Here is an 18,016-nt window from a genome sequence, read left to right as displayed (position 1 = left end):
AGACCTGCAATATCGATCCTAAAAAAAGGTAAAGATGAGTCTTAGCCTAGGACAGCATCAATATGGGCAGAGAGCAGTGGGCTCACTCTGGAATGTGTCCATTCCTGTCTCAGGTAGTCTCTGGTTGCAGTAGCCTGTTCTCTTGATTTCCCTGAATCCATTCCCGACTTCAATGAGGAGACTGAAACGATGCCTTCTCCTGTAGCATCGTTGTGTCAATTAAACATCTGCTTGCACACAGAGCTCTTAGTTCTCAGCAGCTAAGTATGGCCGCTGTGGCTGTGGCTTCTGCCGGCCTTTTCCTGCTGATAGAGAGTCGTGTGCTGCCCTCTGCTGGTAGGAAGAGAAACCAGTCGCGGAGAAGCCGGAGGATATGCAGACTTCCAAAGACTGGCAGTCTTGACTTGAGAGTTCCAAAACAGGCCACGTCTCCAAGCAGTCTTCCAGCTTTAGGGAAGGATATGCCTGCCAGGCCTGACAGACCCTCAGAGGAACCTGGCAAGCTGAACCCCACAGTCCATCTCTTGCTTTCTCTGTCACTTCCAGTCCTCGGAACCTTTACAAACTTCCATGGCCTCAAACAGAGAGGTATTGAAAAGGTTGTAAAGGTTTTGAGCAGTCTGGGAGGGCCATTAGTTTAGAACTAATGAGTCCCTAATTATCAAAGAGCCCGAGCCTGGCCCAGAGTGTCATGAATGCACAATGCTGTTGGGGACAGAAGCCAGCTTGACACCCCACCCCCCTCAGATTTCCAGGATGTGGCAAGCCACAGTAAAATTAGTATGTGTGTGTTCAGTACTCTAAAAGCAAAGTGCTCTATCTTCCCTTCCTCCCCTCCCTCAGCGTCCCCCTCACACCCTGGGCTCAGTGTGGACGTTTGTGCCCAGCCCCCACTCAATCAGCCCCCTAACCTTCAGGGTCTGAAGAAAAGATAGAGAGGACTTGGAGATAGCGGGAATATCAGCGCAGTGGCCGTGCAGGGGTCAGGCAGGGTTATGTCTGGAGGTCCATGTTCATTCTGTTGGGAACACTCATTGCTACCTCTAGAGGTCAAGACTCAGGACCAACTTGGAACCATGGATTCCAGGCTGAATGAAGACCTGACTGGAGGTGAGGGCAGGCTGCCACCATGTGGTTATCTTTGGGTTCCTGGGTGGCCAGACCTTCCATAGAAAGCAGTGGAGGTTCTCCTTCCAAAAAGAAAAAAATGAATCGGCCACAAAAGGAACTCTCCAGGCTGCCTGTCCCTGGATCCCCTACCCGCCCGCCCGCCGGCCACTTGCCAGGTCCTTACATTTTGTTGGTTGGTTAGGTTAAAGTTGTGCTTTGATTAGCATTCTTGCAAGGAAAAACAAACAACCCAAGCACTGTGGGACCCACCTCCAAGATTTGGCAGGCCCCACACCCTTAGTCCTTTCTTCCACGAGGGTCTTTGAGGCCGAGAGCTGGAGGGGCCGTGACTTCCTGTGGCACGCCTCCCAGGAGCTGCCCAGGGGTTTCCTCCAGAGGGTCTTTAGTTTGGTTCCTTATTGAGGAGGCTTCTGTGATTTTAATTTTAACAAAGTTTGTTCCGGAAACAATATGAATCCTTGGGTAGTAGTGAGGAAGGTGGTCGGCGGTGGTGTGAGGGTGTTGAATGGGGCTGGCTCTGGTGGGAGGAGGGGGAAGGAGCGGTGGGTCCTGCGTGGGTGGGCTCATTCATTAGTGAGATTTTGCTGTGTGGGCTCCTGGGCTAGGGTAGAGTGCAGACCACCAACGCCATTCGTGTGGAGGAATTTCCTGCTGTCTGACCAGAAAGAGTTCTGCTGGCCTAGTCTGGCCTCAGATCAACACCTAGAGAATAAAGGAACGTTAGATGAGCGATTTGCACAAAACTTGTATGTTCTTTTACCTGTGGCTAGTGTTAACTCACTGTGTGTGACAGACCTCTTAAATTTGTGTAGTCTACAAATAAGTTTCTCTCTCTCTCTCTCTCTCTCTCTCTCTCTCTCTCTCTCTCACACACACACACACACACACACACACACACACAATCAGCAAAGGCCTCACATATCTCCTTAAATAATTGTATTAGGTAGATCCCTATTAAACAGAAAAAAATATATTTCTATTCATTTATGTTCCAGTTGACACAATACTCTTGGTGAGATCTCCCCTGGACAAGACCATTGCTCTTTTTTATCATTCCTTAGTTGCCTGTAGTTCTTGGTGCCCCTTGGACTTCCTGTTGTCCACTTACCTGCCTATTACTGTTGTTCTTATGTTTATGTTCAGCCAGTCGTGTTGAAAAGTGGCTTGGAAGGACCTTCCAGGGCAGCTTCATTTGAGGGCAGTGTATTTTGAGAGAGAGAGAGACAAAGTGGTTTTGAATCTCAACCCTCCTTCATCCCTGTGTGTCTGTATCTCCAGGCAGCTCAGCTGTCTTCAGCGGCCAGCCTTGTCCTCTGCTTCCTGGTTTTGGTAAACCCAGGGTCTTCTTTCCAACAAACAGAACAGGAACAGTTCCAGCATCGCCTAGCACAACCGCCCCCACTAGGGGAGCTACGAAGGAGATACTGAAGAACAGGCCTGAAGTAAGGGTTAGGGTTCTCAAGCACTCACACTTGTCTTGATGGTGCTCTGCAGAACAGGGTGTGTCTCATTCATGATCACCCCCAGAGGCCACCTCAGCCCCTGGCTTGAGGCACAGCACGCGCTCAATCAGGTTCCACTGAGGAGGAGGTGGGGAGCTGGCTCCACAGTCCTGAGTTTGTAACCTCAACCAGCCATGTAAAAAGGCAAGGTATGGCTGTACCTGCAGCACTGGGGAGTGGAGACAGGAGGATTCTGAGAGCTCCCGACAGTCAGCTGGCCTGCCTGCAGTAAAGCAGAAAGTGGTAGGGTAGAATCCCCCAACATCCCCTTCTGGCCTCTGCCTGTGTGCACACGGATGTTCACAAGTGTACACATACATGGACATGCCCCGCATCCCCTCCCCCTCCACTCCATCCCGGGAGCTGTACGAAGTGCTAGAATAAAAAAATAGAACAACCAAATAGTCCAACGCCTCTGATGTCGGATAAAGGGTCTGTTTTGCTTTGTGTAGTAGAAACCTGGCTACAGGAGCTAAAGCAAACGTCTCTTCTGTTTGGCTTAGTGAGGCCTGTGAAGTGCGTTACTATGTACCATGCCCTATCCTGGGTGTTCTCCATAATGTTTATTAGCACGCCTTAGCAGGAGTTTGCTTTTCTCACATAACGAGAAGTTGAAAGAACAGCGTGTTCCAGGCTAACACGACGGCTTAAAGAAACCGTGGACTCAGGTCCTCGGAGCTCCTGGCTCTCCATCTCTGGTCTGTGGCTTTGTGTATGCATGCACATGTACGCGTGCATGCCCGTGGGTGTTTGCCTTTGGTGTGCATGCTCTGTGGTACAAGTGTGTGAATGTGCAGGTATGGCACTGTCGTACACACACAAAACTGGGTTAGCATTTCTGATGTCTTCCCTTCTCACTACCCCTTGTTATACTCTGAGACAGTCTCTTGGAGAATCAGAAGTTCAGCCCTTCAGACAGAGTGGCTAGCTACCCCTGGACTTCCAGAATATACCCATCTTTGCCCCACCCACCCTTACCCTGTGCTGTGTTTTCTTTTTCTTTTCTTTTCTTTCCTTCCTTCCTTCCTTCCTTCCTTCCTTCCTTCCTTCCTTTCTTTCTTTCTTTTTACATAAGTGCTAGGGATTTGAACTCAGGTCCTGGTGCTTGTATCCACTGAGCCATCTCTCCAGGCCCCAGTGTATGTCTTTTATCCACATTTCTTAAAGATAGTCACTCTTTTCTTCATCTGAGTTTACGGCACTGCCAGTGGCCCTGTCTTCTCCAAAAGCCTGGGGTTCACTCTCTACTTGTGTTTCATTAACCAGAGCTGCCTGAAAGGGTAGCTGTCTGGGGAGATGGATCTTTTCTGACAGGGCACTCTGCTATCCCAGGGGGACAAAATATGGGTTCTGTTTTCTATCAGCAACAAAGGGAAGAGTGGGTCCTTGCATGCAGTCCTCTTCCGAGTTAAGGTAGTCTTCCCATCTTCCCCTGATAACGAATTCTCTGATCCAGTCACGCATGCCATAAAGATACATCATTTCCATGCTCTTTTGGGTTAGCAAGACTTTGGGAGACAGAAGTAGAATATCGTGCAGAGAATTTGATGTGTTCTCAGGTCAAATTTCAGAAGGCACATTCTCCTGTGGTAAGAGCTTTGCAACTAAAACACCCATGAGCAGATGCAGTCCACAAACTACAGGGGCAGGTGAGGCAGAAAAAATTGCTCCAAGCAAAGTGGGTCTGGGAGGCTGGGTACAGTTTGAGTGCATCTAAGAAATGTTGTGGCAGTCTCTGTCAAAGCCCAAAGGCTGCCCCATCTTGTGATGAGTAGGAGAAAGGCTTACTGTGGCTAGACTGCAGCTGAAGCTTTAGAAAGAACAGATCAGGCCAAGTGGTGGTGGCACACGCCTTTAATCTCAGCACTCAGGAGGCAGAGGCAGGTGGATCTCTGAGTTAGAGGCCAGCCTGGTCCACAGAGTAAGTTCCAGGACAGTCTGGCTATGTAGGGAAACTCTATCTTGAAAAGGGAAGGAAAGAAAGAAAGAAAGAAAAAAGAAGGAAAGAAAGAAAGAAAGGACAGACAAACAAATAGACAGACAGAAAGTAAGGAAAAAAAGAAAAGAAACAAAGAAAAGAAATGACAAAAATGAGGACTGTGGGAGATGGTCTGTGGGTAAAGTGCTTGCCGAGTAGATATGAAGACCCACATTTGGATTCCCAGCACCCACATTTTTAAAAGGCATATCATTTCACTGTTGAGGAGGGAGACCCCTAGAGCTTGCTGGCTAGTCTAGCCAAATCGATAAGCTCTGGGTTCAATGAGAGACACTGTCTTTAAAAAGTAAGGTGGGAAATGACTGAGGAAGACTTCCAACATTGACATCTGTCCTGCATACACATCTGTATACATGCACACACACGCACACACACACACACACACACACACACACACACACACACACACACACAGAGAGAGAGAGAGAGAGAGAGAGAGAGAGAGAGAGAGAGAGAGAGCGCCAGAGCCAGATGAGAATCCCCATCCCTGTGATCCTTTACTAAGTGTCAAAAAGGACTAAGTTTGTCCATGGTGACTTCCCAGGAAGATGAGTCAAGCACAACATTTGCTCAATAGAACCAAAGAGAGGGGTGCTGTTTTATTTTATTTTATTTATATTTTGTCTTGCATCTTTGATTAGCTTTTATGCTTGTCTTGATTCTTGACACCAGGGCCCTTCCATGTCACACACAGTGCCACATGTTGCTGTGTGTGTGTGCCAGATACTGTCCCCTATGGTCAGTGACTCAGTTCCAATGCCCGCTAACCCAAATGAAGTGCACCAGGCTGTCTTCTCCACTTTGGAGAGGAGGAAACAGAGGCACAGGTGTTTAAAGCAGCCCAACACGCCTGTACCAGGCAGATCCAGGGTCACCAACCCAGCAGCTGGCCCCAGGGTCTGTGCTCCTGACTTAGTGTGTTCCACATGGTGCTGAACTTTCAAACGAGAGTAGGGCACTTAGAAAACTATGAAACTACGATCAGATCAGTTCACAAGCCAGCAAGACTTTATTGAATGACTACCATGTGTGCTTGCCTAATATACTCAGAACACCCAGCTTCACGGCAAACCCAGACTTCATCACGCATGAGGGAACAGGAAGTACACACTGGACACTGGACACAGGCAACTGGCAGAGACTGGGTAGAGTATGAACAGAAGTTCCCAAAACAGACAGGGGAAGTGGCAGGATGATGATAGTTTCCATGACTGCCAAGGTCTCTCATGTAAAAGACGAGGCTGGCCATTTGAGGACGACGCAAGCCATGGGGAATGGAATTCCTTAATGTAAGTGATTGTGGTGAGAGAGACAGGTGACCAAGACCCAGGTCTGTGCAGGGACACATATCCAATAGAATTAGAGTCTTCTTGACCAGCTCATCCCTTAAGTTTGAACATCAATGTTAACCTAATTTGTGTCCTCACACTTAAAAGTCACCTTTTATAAAGTAGCTGTAAACATCTCCTAGATTTCTTCCCAACTCAGTTAGCCTCGTGAACGACACTGGCGGCATCAGCTGCTTCAGTCAGCATTTATGTTGTTCCTTCTATTAGCACGATGGATTTTTACAGCCATTAATGAGTTTCTTGGCAGCCTAATAGGAAACACACACAAGTTCCTACTGAAGAGGAAAACAGTCTCTCTGCTTCAGGCCAGAAGGGGTCGCCACCGCCCCATGACTGGGGTTAGCACTGGCCACTAATCAGGAACATACCCAGTCTCTCTCTCTCTCTCTCTCTCTCTCTCTCTCTCTCTCTCTCTCTCTCTCTCTCTCTCTCTCTCCTCTCTCTCTCTTTCTTTCTCTCCCCAGCCCCCCATTCTTCCACTACTAATAAATAAACACATGGGAAGCTTGCACGGTACAGATTGTATGGAGCCCTAAATTTGAAGAAGTAAAAATGACATTTTTTTTCTTCTTCAAATGTACTGTGGCTTTGAGGAGATTTATAAAAATATCTGCACCTGGAACTTGTCTTTATCATCAATATCATCCTTCAGAAATGTATCGTATGAACGGCATGCTAAAATTGCCCTGAATTCCTCACCACAACGATGATTTAAACACAGCTAAACAATCACCAAAGACTACACCTTTTAAATAAAAAGAGTGCATGTGCTATTTGGCATTGCCCTCATAAATGCCTGCTAATAATAAGTTGGCCTATGAAGCTAAATTGAAAAGATCTTCTCCTCAAAGAACTGATTCCTCTATAAAGTTCAGAGAATGGCTTCATAGAGAATATGTTTTCCTTAAAGGAAAGTCCCCTGTTTCCTCGGGGACATATCTGAGAAGATTCTGTTCACTCTGTAACTCTTTGAGGGGACCCATAGTGTCCAGCATCCTAAATACTTAAGTCACAAGGTTTGAATCCTGCCTGTGGAGTAAGGGATCATTCTATCCTCCATCCAAGGAAGTATTCCCCTCCAGAGCAAACACTTCACACCCCTGGCAGTAGGAACTGTAGACTCTCCCTTAGCCTGCTGACACCTCCTGGGCACGGCAGGGAACCTGGGGTAAGGGCCATGGCATCTTGCTTCAGTTTGTCTTCCTGCCATTTGTATCTAAGCCACTGTCTGGAAACGGAGGCCTGGGCATTGTTTTCTGCAGGTGAGTTCTTGGCTCTCTCAGAGCTGGGTTTGACTTGTTGACACACACCTTGCAGGCCAACTGGGCATGCCCAGTGGTATTGGTCTGATGGCGGTTCTGGGCACAAATTTTCCAAGGGATCAGACCAAGAATGTTGAAAACTGACAGGAGAAAATAAGGCAGGACCTTAGGGGATGGTTCTGAACAATGTAAGTTCTACTTTGAAAGCACAAGTCACCTTCCAAGATCTCCCAGGATCCCCCCTTGTGCCCAGTAAGTTCTAGTGTTCGCAACTTTCCTTTCCCATACCCAACCTTCTGCCTTGAGTTACCCTCCAGTTCACTCCCTACCGCAGTCTTTGAATAAGCCCGAGTTCTAGTCATAAAAATGATTGTAAGTTAGGTCCCCTGTTAGGTCCCTACTCTGCAACGGACCCTGTGGAAGTTGCTCTGACAGCAGCCAGCAAACAGGCATTGCTAACAGCAGAATTCGAGAGCAAGTTATTGGTGACTGACATGTCATGCAGGGTTGTCATCTGTTATATGGGTCTTCCAAAGGCAGCCTGTCACCTGTGGCCTGTCACCTGTCTGTCATCTGTCACCTGTTGCCTGTCACCTGGCTCTGACAGAAGCCCCTGACCCAGACCTGGTTCTAACACTCCTAACCCAGGTTCTGATTCTGACACCCCTGATCCAGGCCTGGTTCTCCACCCTCTGTAGACATCAGTGATGTGTGAACATAGCCAGAGGCCCAGATCCAACAAAGGAAGTTACCACACCTCCAAGTAAGCCCTTTCCTGTCTTCTAGAATTCTGTGCCAGCTCTGACCCCAGTGCCTCTGAGGACCTCACGCCTTGTGAGTCAGAGAGGTGATAAGAGTCACCCTCACTTTACCTGCTGTGGGCAGCTGAACCCCACAGTCTACCTGTTTCCCATTTGACCCCTCACTCAGATAACCTGACTAAGGCTGGCTCTCTAAACCTGTACAATGATTACAATCCTGGGGACAGGGAGGGAATCACACTGAAAATCACAAAGATGAACATCTAAGATCTCCTTACAGCATCTCTGACTTCCTCAGTGTGACAGTGCTAGCATGACACCTGCCAGCCTCCTCCTCATTTCGTTACCTCACTGTTCTTCATGGACCTGCACTGTCCCAACCCCAGCTATGAGTTCCCTGAGTGTCTGGCGCCGAACAATTCAGTTTTTCTACTTCTCCTCCCATGGAACGGCAGGGCACAAGAAAAACAAAAGCTTCTTCCAAAAGGTGACAGAGAAAGGGATGCCAAAGTCTTCTTATCGGGTTCTTTTCCGTCTCCATCACCTGACTTTATTAATGTTTTCGACTCTCAGATGTCGACAAGGTGTGGAATCGTTTCTGCTCTGCTCCTAACAATGTGATGGTTAGAGACTCCCGCTTGAGTCTCCCTCAAACCACATCCGACTTTGGTGCCTCTTTCTTTTGTATCCACATGAGCTCCGATGAGAAGTAGACATTTTAGCCAGTTCTCCAAGTACTTCTCCGTGCCTGCATGTCTCTTCCTTCACAAAGAAAACCCAAGTCTCCAGTTTTCACTCCTCTTTACACAGTGTTGCTAGACGCCCCGCCCCCATCCCTGGCACAGGCCAGGCCTCTGTTGTTTAGAAAGGATGTGGAGGACTCTGCCAGGTTCTGTACCGACTGGCTACTTCTTCTAGACCATTCCGCATGACTCTAAGCATCGAGATTCTAAGTAAACCCAACCGTTAAAGGCAGATTGCAAATGTAGGCTCACGTCTGTTGGAAGGTAGGGGATAAAAAAGGAATGCTCCCTTTGCAATGAGATAAAAAGGCCCCGGCAGACTGTGGCCTCTGACAGAACACACAGGTACCCAGTGGGACAGCTGCTGCGGAGTGGGAGAAGTTTGAGTCCTGAGATCAAATGTCTCAGAGTTTAGAACCAGGCTTTTGCTCCTGACCTGTATTTATATTTTGGATAAGGTTATAGGAGGTAATATACATTTCTGAATGTATGACTCTAATTCAAGCTACACATATTTCAACTCTAGAGATTAGTATATTTTAAGAAGGCTCCCCCCCTCGTGTGTGTGTGTGTGTGTGTGTGTGTGTGTGTGTGTGTGTGTGTGTGTGTGTTTGTGAGGGGAACAGAGGTCAACTTTGGAAATTTTCTTCTACTGATTGTTTTAGGATATAGAGTCTTTTCTGTGAACCTGGGCTTGCTGCTGCTCTCAACTATCTGGTCAGTAGTCTCAGGAGATATCGCCACCCCTGCCGCCATTTCTACCCTGCTGTGATGGGATTACACATGCCTGCTGTCATGCCTGGGTTTTACATGGGTATTGATGACTGCCCTCCTATCCCCCCCACCAAAACTCAGGGCAAGCACTATATCCATAGAGACATCTCTTCAATCGAATTTTAAATAAGATTTCAAAGGGGCGGGCCAGGCAAGAATTTTGGTGTTTAACTTGTAGGATACAGCATAGCTACCTACTTGAGATTTTCTAAGTTCTAGCCTTTTAATTTTTCACCCACCAAGAACCCCATCCTGAGAGAGCACGGAGGAAAGACAACCCCTCATCTCATGCTCCTAGGTAAATAGACTTACAGCCATGAAGTCGATAGACTACTTGGCATAGAACAGCCGAAAGGAAGACTTAGAGCAGTGTTGCTCAATCTGTGGGTCAAGACTCCTTTGGGGTGGACTGATGCTTTCACAGCGGTAGCCTATGACCATCTGCACATCAGATATTTATATTAAGATTCATAACAACAGCAAAATTGCAGTCACAAAGCAGCAACGAAAGTAATTTTATGGTCGGGGTCACCACAGCATGAGGACCTGTATTAAAAGGTCATAGCATTGGGAAAGGCTGAGGACCACACTCCTTAGAGGATTTGTGGATGAAGGAAAATTGAGGTAGGAAAATCAGCAGCCTAGATATGTGTCTAAGAGACTCATGGAAGGATCAAGGACTCAGTTTCCTTAAGAGTTAAGTGAGAATAAATACTAACTTTTGTCCCTTCATGTATTTAAGCAACAGAGACTCCGCATTCTGGATCCCTTGGAATGCCTTCCAGCATGTAGGGAGGCGGGTAGCCCAAACAACTCACTTTTAGAGCCAGCATCTCCATGGTCACACTAGAAAGAAGTCAGGACTTGCATTAGTTGCTATCCCCACCCAGTGCCATGAAGTAACAGGAGTGTCTTCCCTCACCCCAGCCCCACTGACACACGGAGAAGAGCAAGGGAGAGACAGTGTGCCTGAGAAACGGAGCACTTTCCATGCAAAAGAGATTGAGAATTCTCTAGAGGGACTATTACGTCAGACTAGGTTATAATCCAGAATAGGCTAACAAATTGTTATTTCCCCGTTGCTCAGGGCATGGGCTCCCATGAGGAGGCATTTTTCAAAAACTAAACAGAGCACATGCTCATGTATATACCTCAGGAGTGGTTTAAACGCTTCGAGAAAGTTGCTATGTAGATACTAGTACAAGCAGATGTCCCTTGGTTATGTCTGTGACTCAGTTCCCTTAAGAGTTAAGTGAGAATAATTACTAATTTTTGTCCCTTCGTGTACTTAAGCCACAGAGACGCCACATTCTGGATCCCCTTAGAAAACAGTGAGTGTGCTATCTTCTTGCTGTGAGAACTGTTGTTAGGAGCAATGGATACATTGAAGGGGGGTGGGGCACAGCTTGGAGCCAGATCTAGCAGCCATGATCTCCTTCTCACGTAATAGTGGGTCACACATCCATCTATGCTGCAGGCCTCTGTTAGAGGTGGGCCTTGATTCCTTTTTTAAACGAAATTTGATTTTATGCGTATGAATATTTTGCCTGCATGTATGTCTGCACGGGATTCACACGGTGGCTGCAGAGGGCTGAGAAGGGCATCGAATCCCCTGAACTGGAGTTCTAGCCATTTGTTAGCTGCAATGTAGGTGCCAAGACTTGAATCCAAGTCCTCTGCAAGAGCAGCCAGTGCTGTTAGCCGCTGAGACATCCCTTTCCCTAATTTATTTCTTAAGGCCTCTTTTTTATTTGCTATTTATTATATGGATGTGTCTGTGTGAGTGTATGTAACACACGTGTACCCGGGGAAGTACACGTGACAGAGAAAAATACACAGCAGAACCTATGAAGTTCCTGATCCCAGACTTGCTTTCCATCCTCCCAAAGTCCGCCGTTGACATCTGTCCTCTCTGTGTGGATTTTGGAACCCAGAGGTGCTCCTGGCCTGATACTCATCAGTTCCCATGCTGTGCCCAGACGCTGGCAAACCAGGGCTGGGTCATGCTTGCAGGAACTTGTTGGAGCTGGGTTAGCATTGGGGCTCCTATTCCTCATTTCAGCCCCATGCCTTGCTAAGACTATATTATTTTCTTAGCTCAAATTGCCATTCCTAACTCATTATTTCCCTACGACGAGAAAACAATATTGGCTCTTATGTAATGGCAACCTCAATGAATCTGGAAGCCATTGTGGAATGGGTGGATTTTTTTTCCCCTTCTTAAAAAAAGAGAGAGAAAAATAAATTGAGATTGTTTTCATATGGCTGAGAATATTTATGAACTCTTTCCCCCCTTTTCCTCATTGCATATTTTACCGAGTGCATTTATGTGTCATACAAAATAAATCTTTATGGGGAGCAGAGGCAGAGAGGGGACCAGAGCAATTAAAAGTCTGGGTACCCACCAAGTTCACGGGACTTCAGAGGCAAGATTTCAAACACACACGCTGAAGGAGTTCATTATTGCCTCCTCATCCTGGTCTCTCTCCTATCCCTCCGACCAGAGTAGAAAGCTCACTAGGAGTGGTTTCATGGACTGAATGCCATCAACCAAAAGAGATCATTTAATGCCGTGGCTTCAGGACTGAGCTAGCAGGGAGGAGGGAGCAAGAACATCAGGGTACTGCCTCTGCTGCCTTGTCTGACTGGATGTGCTTCAGCATTTGGTTGTGGTGTGTCTGTTTCCCTCAGATCATCCCTTTCTACATGGCTTGTCACCAAGGAGGTAGCCAGGGAGCATAGGGGACGTAGTTATGACTATGTATACTACAAGGAGAGTGCATGGTGGGACGTGCCTGCAGCCTTAGTGCTGGGGGGACGGTGGAAACAAGAGGATCCGAAGTTCAAGGCCAAGTTTGACCAGTTATTGAGGCCAGTTATATGCATTTTATAAGGCCAGTGTACGCTTCATGAGACGGTCTCCCAAACAATTTAAAAATATAAGTGAGGGAGGGAGTAAGGGAGGGAAAGAAAGCCTTACTTCAGAGACTTGCCTTCAGAACTGAGGCTACCCAGAACCTCCCATTCTCTGTTGCATCCAGGAAGATTTAAGAATATACTGACTGGAGAGTATGGGAGGATTCATGCAGACAGAAGGACACCTGTTGAACCGGGTCATAAAATAGCAGTGATAACCATTGACCAATCTGATACAGCCCAGGCCCTAATATTGGGAACTCCCCTTCTACTCCCTGTGTTGAGTGAGCCCACAAGGGGCCATGTGTGACCTAGAGATCCCCATTATCATTACTGACAGGAGGAAACTGTCATTCAAGAAAGTTGAGGAGCTCACCGCTAGCCACAGAGAGGTACCAGGACCATAGGCACAGAGGGGATTTATGGTGCCTAAAACTAATGCAATAGGCATAAATAAGACAGTGAAAAAAAATCATGCCCAAGCCCTTGGAGAGAGCTCTTCAGTTAAAGGACCTTGAAGCTATAACCTTAACAGTGGGTCTATTTTAGGGAAAATCCTAATCTAGGGTAGCTCGAGTTCATGTGGCTCCTTTCCTGCTCCTCATCTCAGGCCTCTACCATGATTAACATCAACTCCAACCTGACTGGGTAGACAGAACTGCAGGTTTAGTAACTGACAAATGGTAAACGTGCTCAGAGTGTACAAGCTGTGCATTGTATTGTAGTAATGGTGTGAGGACACAGTTAGACTTGTTACTAAACTTTAGCCCTTCCATTTCTAGAGCTCATCTGACAGACAGTTGAAATCTATCCAGACCTAGTTTTCCAAGGTCTCCATCACTGCCTCAAGCATCTTTGCCAAATTTCTTTGGTCTTCAAGGTCTCCAAAAAGGTATTTGAAGTCAGGACTTGAAATACCTTCTTTCCCTTTGCATACTCCTTCATATCCCTTGGATAATACAAAATGATCAAATTTTAACAAGTGTACCCCATGTAATGGTCACCTTTTAAATGCCAACTTGGCACAATCTAGATTTTCCTGGGAAGAGAGTTTCAACTGAGGATTTACTTAGATCAGGTTGATCAAGAATTATACTGATGTTTATTGATATGAAGAGATCTAGTCTATTATGGGTGGCACCATTCCCTAGGCAGAGGGCATATCTGTTTCCCTCTGCTCTTGGCTGTGGATTTTGTATGACCAGAGGCTCTTGCCTCTGTGACCTCCCTACAAAGATGATCAGCAACTCCTTTCATGTATTGCTTTCTATTGTGATGTTTTAGCAGGACAACAGAAACAAACCTAAAATACTGTGCTATTTTTTCTTTTCCCACTGTGATTGGGTTTTTGCCCCACTCTATCACTGAAAGAGCTAAAGGGATTTGAGTAAGCAAACAAACCCAGAATGAAATGCAATCGCTCTGGGGAGAAAAGCATAATAAGTATTGTCTAGTAGCCACCCTCTGCTTTAGCCCTTGAATAGTCTGGTAATCCCATCATAGTCTAGACAAGCACTGAAGGGAATTCAAGCATTTTTCCCAGCCCTTCTCACTCTGTTCTCCCAAACTGGAAACACAAAGCAGATGATGAAGAGGAGTTCAAATGCTACACCGGGGAGAAGGAAGCATTGAGAAAACCTCTAGCCAGTTTGCAAACATTCCAGAAAGTGTTCAGCGGCATTGTCTCAGACAGGGGTCCCTCCATTGTCTCAAACAAAAGGTCTCCTATGCAAAGACAAAAGTGGGTTTTGTGGGAGTGGCTAATTAATGGAAGACACATCTGGGAACCCATGAGAAGGATGAGAAGGCCTCACAGCTTCTCTGGATACCATTGTCCTTCTTGTATCTGCTGCCACGTGGAGCAGCTGGGGCTCCCGTGATCTCAGGAGCATATTGTAAACCAGAGTCTTGGGGGGTTTGAGGAACAGGGCTGATGTCACAGATACAATAACTAATGACCAAACAGCCATGTACTTTGCAACTGCCCTGTATTTCCATCTCACCCCTCTGTGACTAAGAGGATTTATGTTTCCTGTGGGTTTAAATGAGTAATTTGTTAATTAATCAGGAAAAGACTATAAAGGGTTTCTGCCACTTCATCTTCCTTTAGGTGTTATTTCTTTGAGTGGCATCTGTGGCAGGTGTCTATGCAAGTGGACTCGATGGCATATTGCTAGTGGCCACTCCTGACTGACGCATTGAGCCGACCATTTGGGACAGCTTTGAGCTGTCTGCTCTAGATGAACCTCCAGTGTGCCTCTCAGATACTCACCGTACCTCTGTAGTCCCCTTAAACAGGCTGTTCTCATTTTTGTGTCCTGCTCCTGAAGGCCTGGTCCCTGTCTCTTCAGCTGGATTAGTCAAAGTTAATGATACCAGAAAATCTGGTCTCTATCTTAGGACTACTCCTTTGCCATTTTAATTGTGAAACTAGCCCTTTCTACAAAATGTGTGTGTGTGTGTGTGTGTGTGTGTTTGTGTGTCTATTGCCAATCATTAACAAAATAAAAATAGGTAAAATAAGAAAACAGAAGTTGCCACATGTCCTACAAACTAGAGATAATCGCTGTGAACATTTTGACCTGTGCCCTACCTACTGAAGTTCTTCATTTACTAGAAGGTACATCATGATCAAAGTAAAAGAAATTTAAATGTAATCAAATTAAAGGAATAGCCAATGCATACTACTTTGCTAGTTTTTCAGATTTATTTTAGTCTCTCTCTCTCTCTCTCTCTCTCTCTCTCTCTCTCTCTCTCTGTGTGTGTGTGTGTGTGTGTGTGTGTGTGTGTGTGTGTGCGCGCGCGCGCACATGCATGCTTGTGTTTGTGTGTGCGTATGCAAGAGGCTACAGAGGCCAAAAGGGTGTGAGATGCCCTACAGCTGGAGTCACAGGTGGCCATGGTTGCTTAACATGGGTTTTGGGAAACAGATTCTGGTCGTTGGTATAGCAGTGACTTCGCCGAGCCATCTCTCCAGTTCCTGGGGTTTGTACCCTTGTATCAAACCACGCTAACAGCCACCAGGAGCTCAACTGTATGTGTTGAAATGGCAGTGCAGTGATGAGGGGTGACTCAGCACACTTAGTCTACTCCGAAGTTCCTGGACTGTATTTGGTAAGAAGAGAGCTGACCCTTCTTTTGCCCTTCCATGGCAGCCCTTGAGAGAGGCCTGACAAAGGCGCTGAGGAAGCTGGATGACTACCTGAACACCCCTCTGCCAGAGGAGATTGACACCAACACCCATGGGGACGAGAAGGGCTCCCAGCGCAAGTTCCTGGATGGGGATGAGCTAACCCTGGCCGACTGCAATCTACTGCCCAAACTCCATGTGGTCAAGGTAAGAGAGGCCTGATCATGGGTGCTGGCTTCATCTCTGGTCCAGCCAACAGGGTGGGTGGATCAAGGGGAGTAAGTAAAACCCAGGAGCCAAGAATTTGGGCTCTGAAGTGAGATCTATCAGGGACCCAAGGTCATCCTTCACCTCTTGCTTGGTCAAAGTCTCTCTTGAGATTTAATTTTCTCAATTTTTAATGGAATTATATATCTGGGTGTTTTGTCTATATATAAATATGTAGATATGTATACTTCACACACATATATATGTATATACATAGACATGTATATACATACATACATACATACATACATACATACATACATACATACTATTGTGTGCCCGGTGCCCATGGAAGCAAGAAGGAGGCATCAGTTGCTCTAGAACTGGAATTATAGATGGCTGTGAGCTGCCATATGGGTGCTGGGAGTTGAACCTAGGTCTCTGGAAGAGCAGTCAGTGCTCTTAGCCACTGAGCCTTCTTTCCAGTCCTTGAGCTCTCATTTTTCATCTATACAATAGTCACATGTTGTTTGTCTCTAGGGCTGTTATGGGACTAAGCGTGATATGAATTGCTCATTATACGACTAGAGGGTTTGGATGTAGAGGAAGTAAGATGTCACTGCATGTAAGTTGCATCACAACCTCTTGGAGTTATCCCGCCTTACTTTCATACCTGCATTAGATGGGTCCTCGTGGGTCTTCATACATCCCCATGGACAGACCTTGTAGAAGCTCTGTACAGTACTTACGCATCATTTTTCCTCTCTATTGGCTGGAGCAATAGAGGCTGCAAAGGAGTAAAGCAGAAAGCACCCTCGTGCTCTCAATGAACCTCCTGACCATCTGCAGAGTCTTTCTCTGTACAAGAAAACCACAGTATGAATGTTCATAAGAAGGTATTTTAGGGGTTATTTTAAACAACCCCCAAACTCACCCTGGCCTGCCTCCTGTTGTGTCTGTGACCACCTTTTGCACAGTGTGATGGCACATTTCTGAGTGACGAGGAGCCCTCTATCTTGCTATGTCACAAAGCTCTGATTATTGCAGCATCTTTCTTTATATGGAACTCAAGGATGTTCCCCCAGAGTGATACAGAGCATCTCTGTTCCCCTTTATCTATCAGAAGACAGCAATTGGATCCCTCTGAGTTCTATAAACAGAACCCCCATCTCTCTTTGTGTGTGTGTGTGTGTGTGTGTGTGTGTGTGTGTGCGCGTGCGTGTGTGTGTGTGTGTGTGCTAGACATCAACAGTGGGTATCTTCCTCAATCTGTCTCCACTTTATTCTTCTAAGACCAAGTGTCTCACTGAATCCAGAGCTCACCAATTTGCTTAGACTAGCTGGCCAGCTTCAAGGAACCTCCTGTCTCTGTCTCCCAGCACTGGGATTTGAAGTGCACATCACCACACCTGGTTTGTGTATGGATTACACTAGAGATCTACACTCAGTGATTGCAAAGGAAATGCTTTACTGACTCAGTCCGTCATCTCCTCAGTTCTCCATGACCCCCTTCCTTTTTGACACCCACTGTCTAGAGCAACATGCAGTAGGGTCTTACAACCTGCTTTTAGCATGTCTATGTCTTACCATCTCATTTGGGCAGTGTCTCTGTGAGAACAATCGCCTTTTCCAAGCACACTAACCTTTTAATAGACATTCATTTATGGGCAATCTGACCAGCTACTCTATGTCTTTTAGGATCTTCGTGTTTTTCTACCCTTCACTGAGGAGAAGGCTAGCCCATTGCTCAGCAGTAGGGTAGGTCTTTCAGCTTTAGTACTGAGCTAGACACATAGACTTTCCTCCAATCAGAGCACACACCACTTTGTTGGGGGTAACTTAGATGAACGTCTGTGCATAGGTGTCTGATTGTCTTGGGTTAGAGCTAAAACTGGGGAGAGAATCACGTATTTTCTAGGGCAGACCAATGCAATACTTTACTATGAAGACATTTTTGGCTCAGGGCCAAGCTAAAGATCTCTTGTAGGTCCAGCCAAGTATGTCACTTTGAAGTTATTAATTATTGCAGGCCCCACCCACCAAATTGTGCTTTCTTTGCCTTTCCCTGAGGAATAGGCAGAACCATTAGGGATGTGTGATGCCCGCTCAGTCACACAGTGCCATAGTGACATAACAGAAAGATCAGAAGACTCAAGTTCTAATTCATCATTTGCCACCAACTAGCTGGACAGACTAGAATGAGCCATTTGATCTTTGAGGATTTCATTTTTCTTGTGCCTCA

General features: G+C 46.4%; 1 protein-coding gene and 1 long non-coding RNA gene across 3 annotated transcripts in view; one reads left to right on the top strand and one right to left on the bottom strand.

Moving 5' to 3' along the window:
- The window catches only part of Clic5 (CLIC family member 5), a 145,384-nt gene that overhangs the window by 116,872 nt on the left and 10,496 nt on the right, over positions 1-18,016 (top strand). For both annotated transcript variants that reach the window (XM_087567910.1, NM_053603.4), the window contains 1 exon segment: positions 15,593-15,774. In XM_087567910.1, coding sequence (XP_087424036.1) covers positions 15,593-15,774 — 182 coding nt within the window.
- On the bottom strand, positions 1,530-16,757 carry LOC120094638 (uncharacterized). The gene is made up of 3 exons (XR_015629435.1): positions 16,709-16,757; positions 16,448-16,632; positions 1,530-1,833 (listed from the first exon to the last, which is right to left on the bottom strand). It is a non-coding gene; the product is annotated as an uncharacterized LOC120094638 (long non-coding RNA).

The sequence above is a fragment of the Rattus norvegicus genome, chromosome 9 (assembly GCF_021556685.1).
Source record: "Rattus norvegicus strain SHRSP/BbbUtx chromosome 9, alternate assembly SHRSP_T2T, whole genome shotgun sequence".
NCBI lineage: Eukaryota > Metazoa > Chordata > Mammalia > Rodentia > Muridae > Rattus > Rattus norvegicus.
Note: the sequence above shows the minus strand (reverse complement) of the source record. Positions and strands in the feature narration are given on the sequence as shown.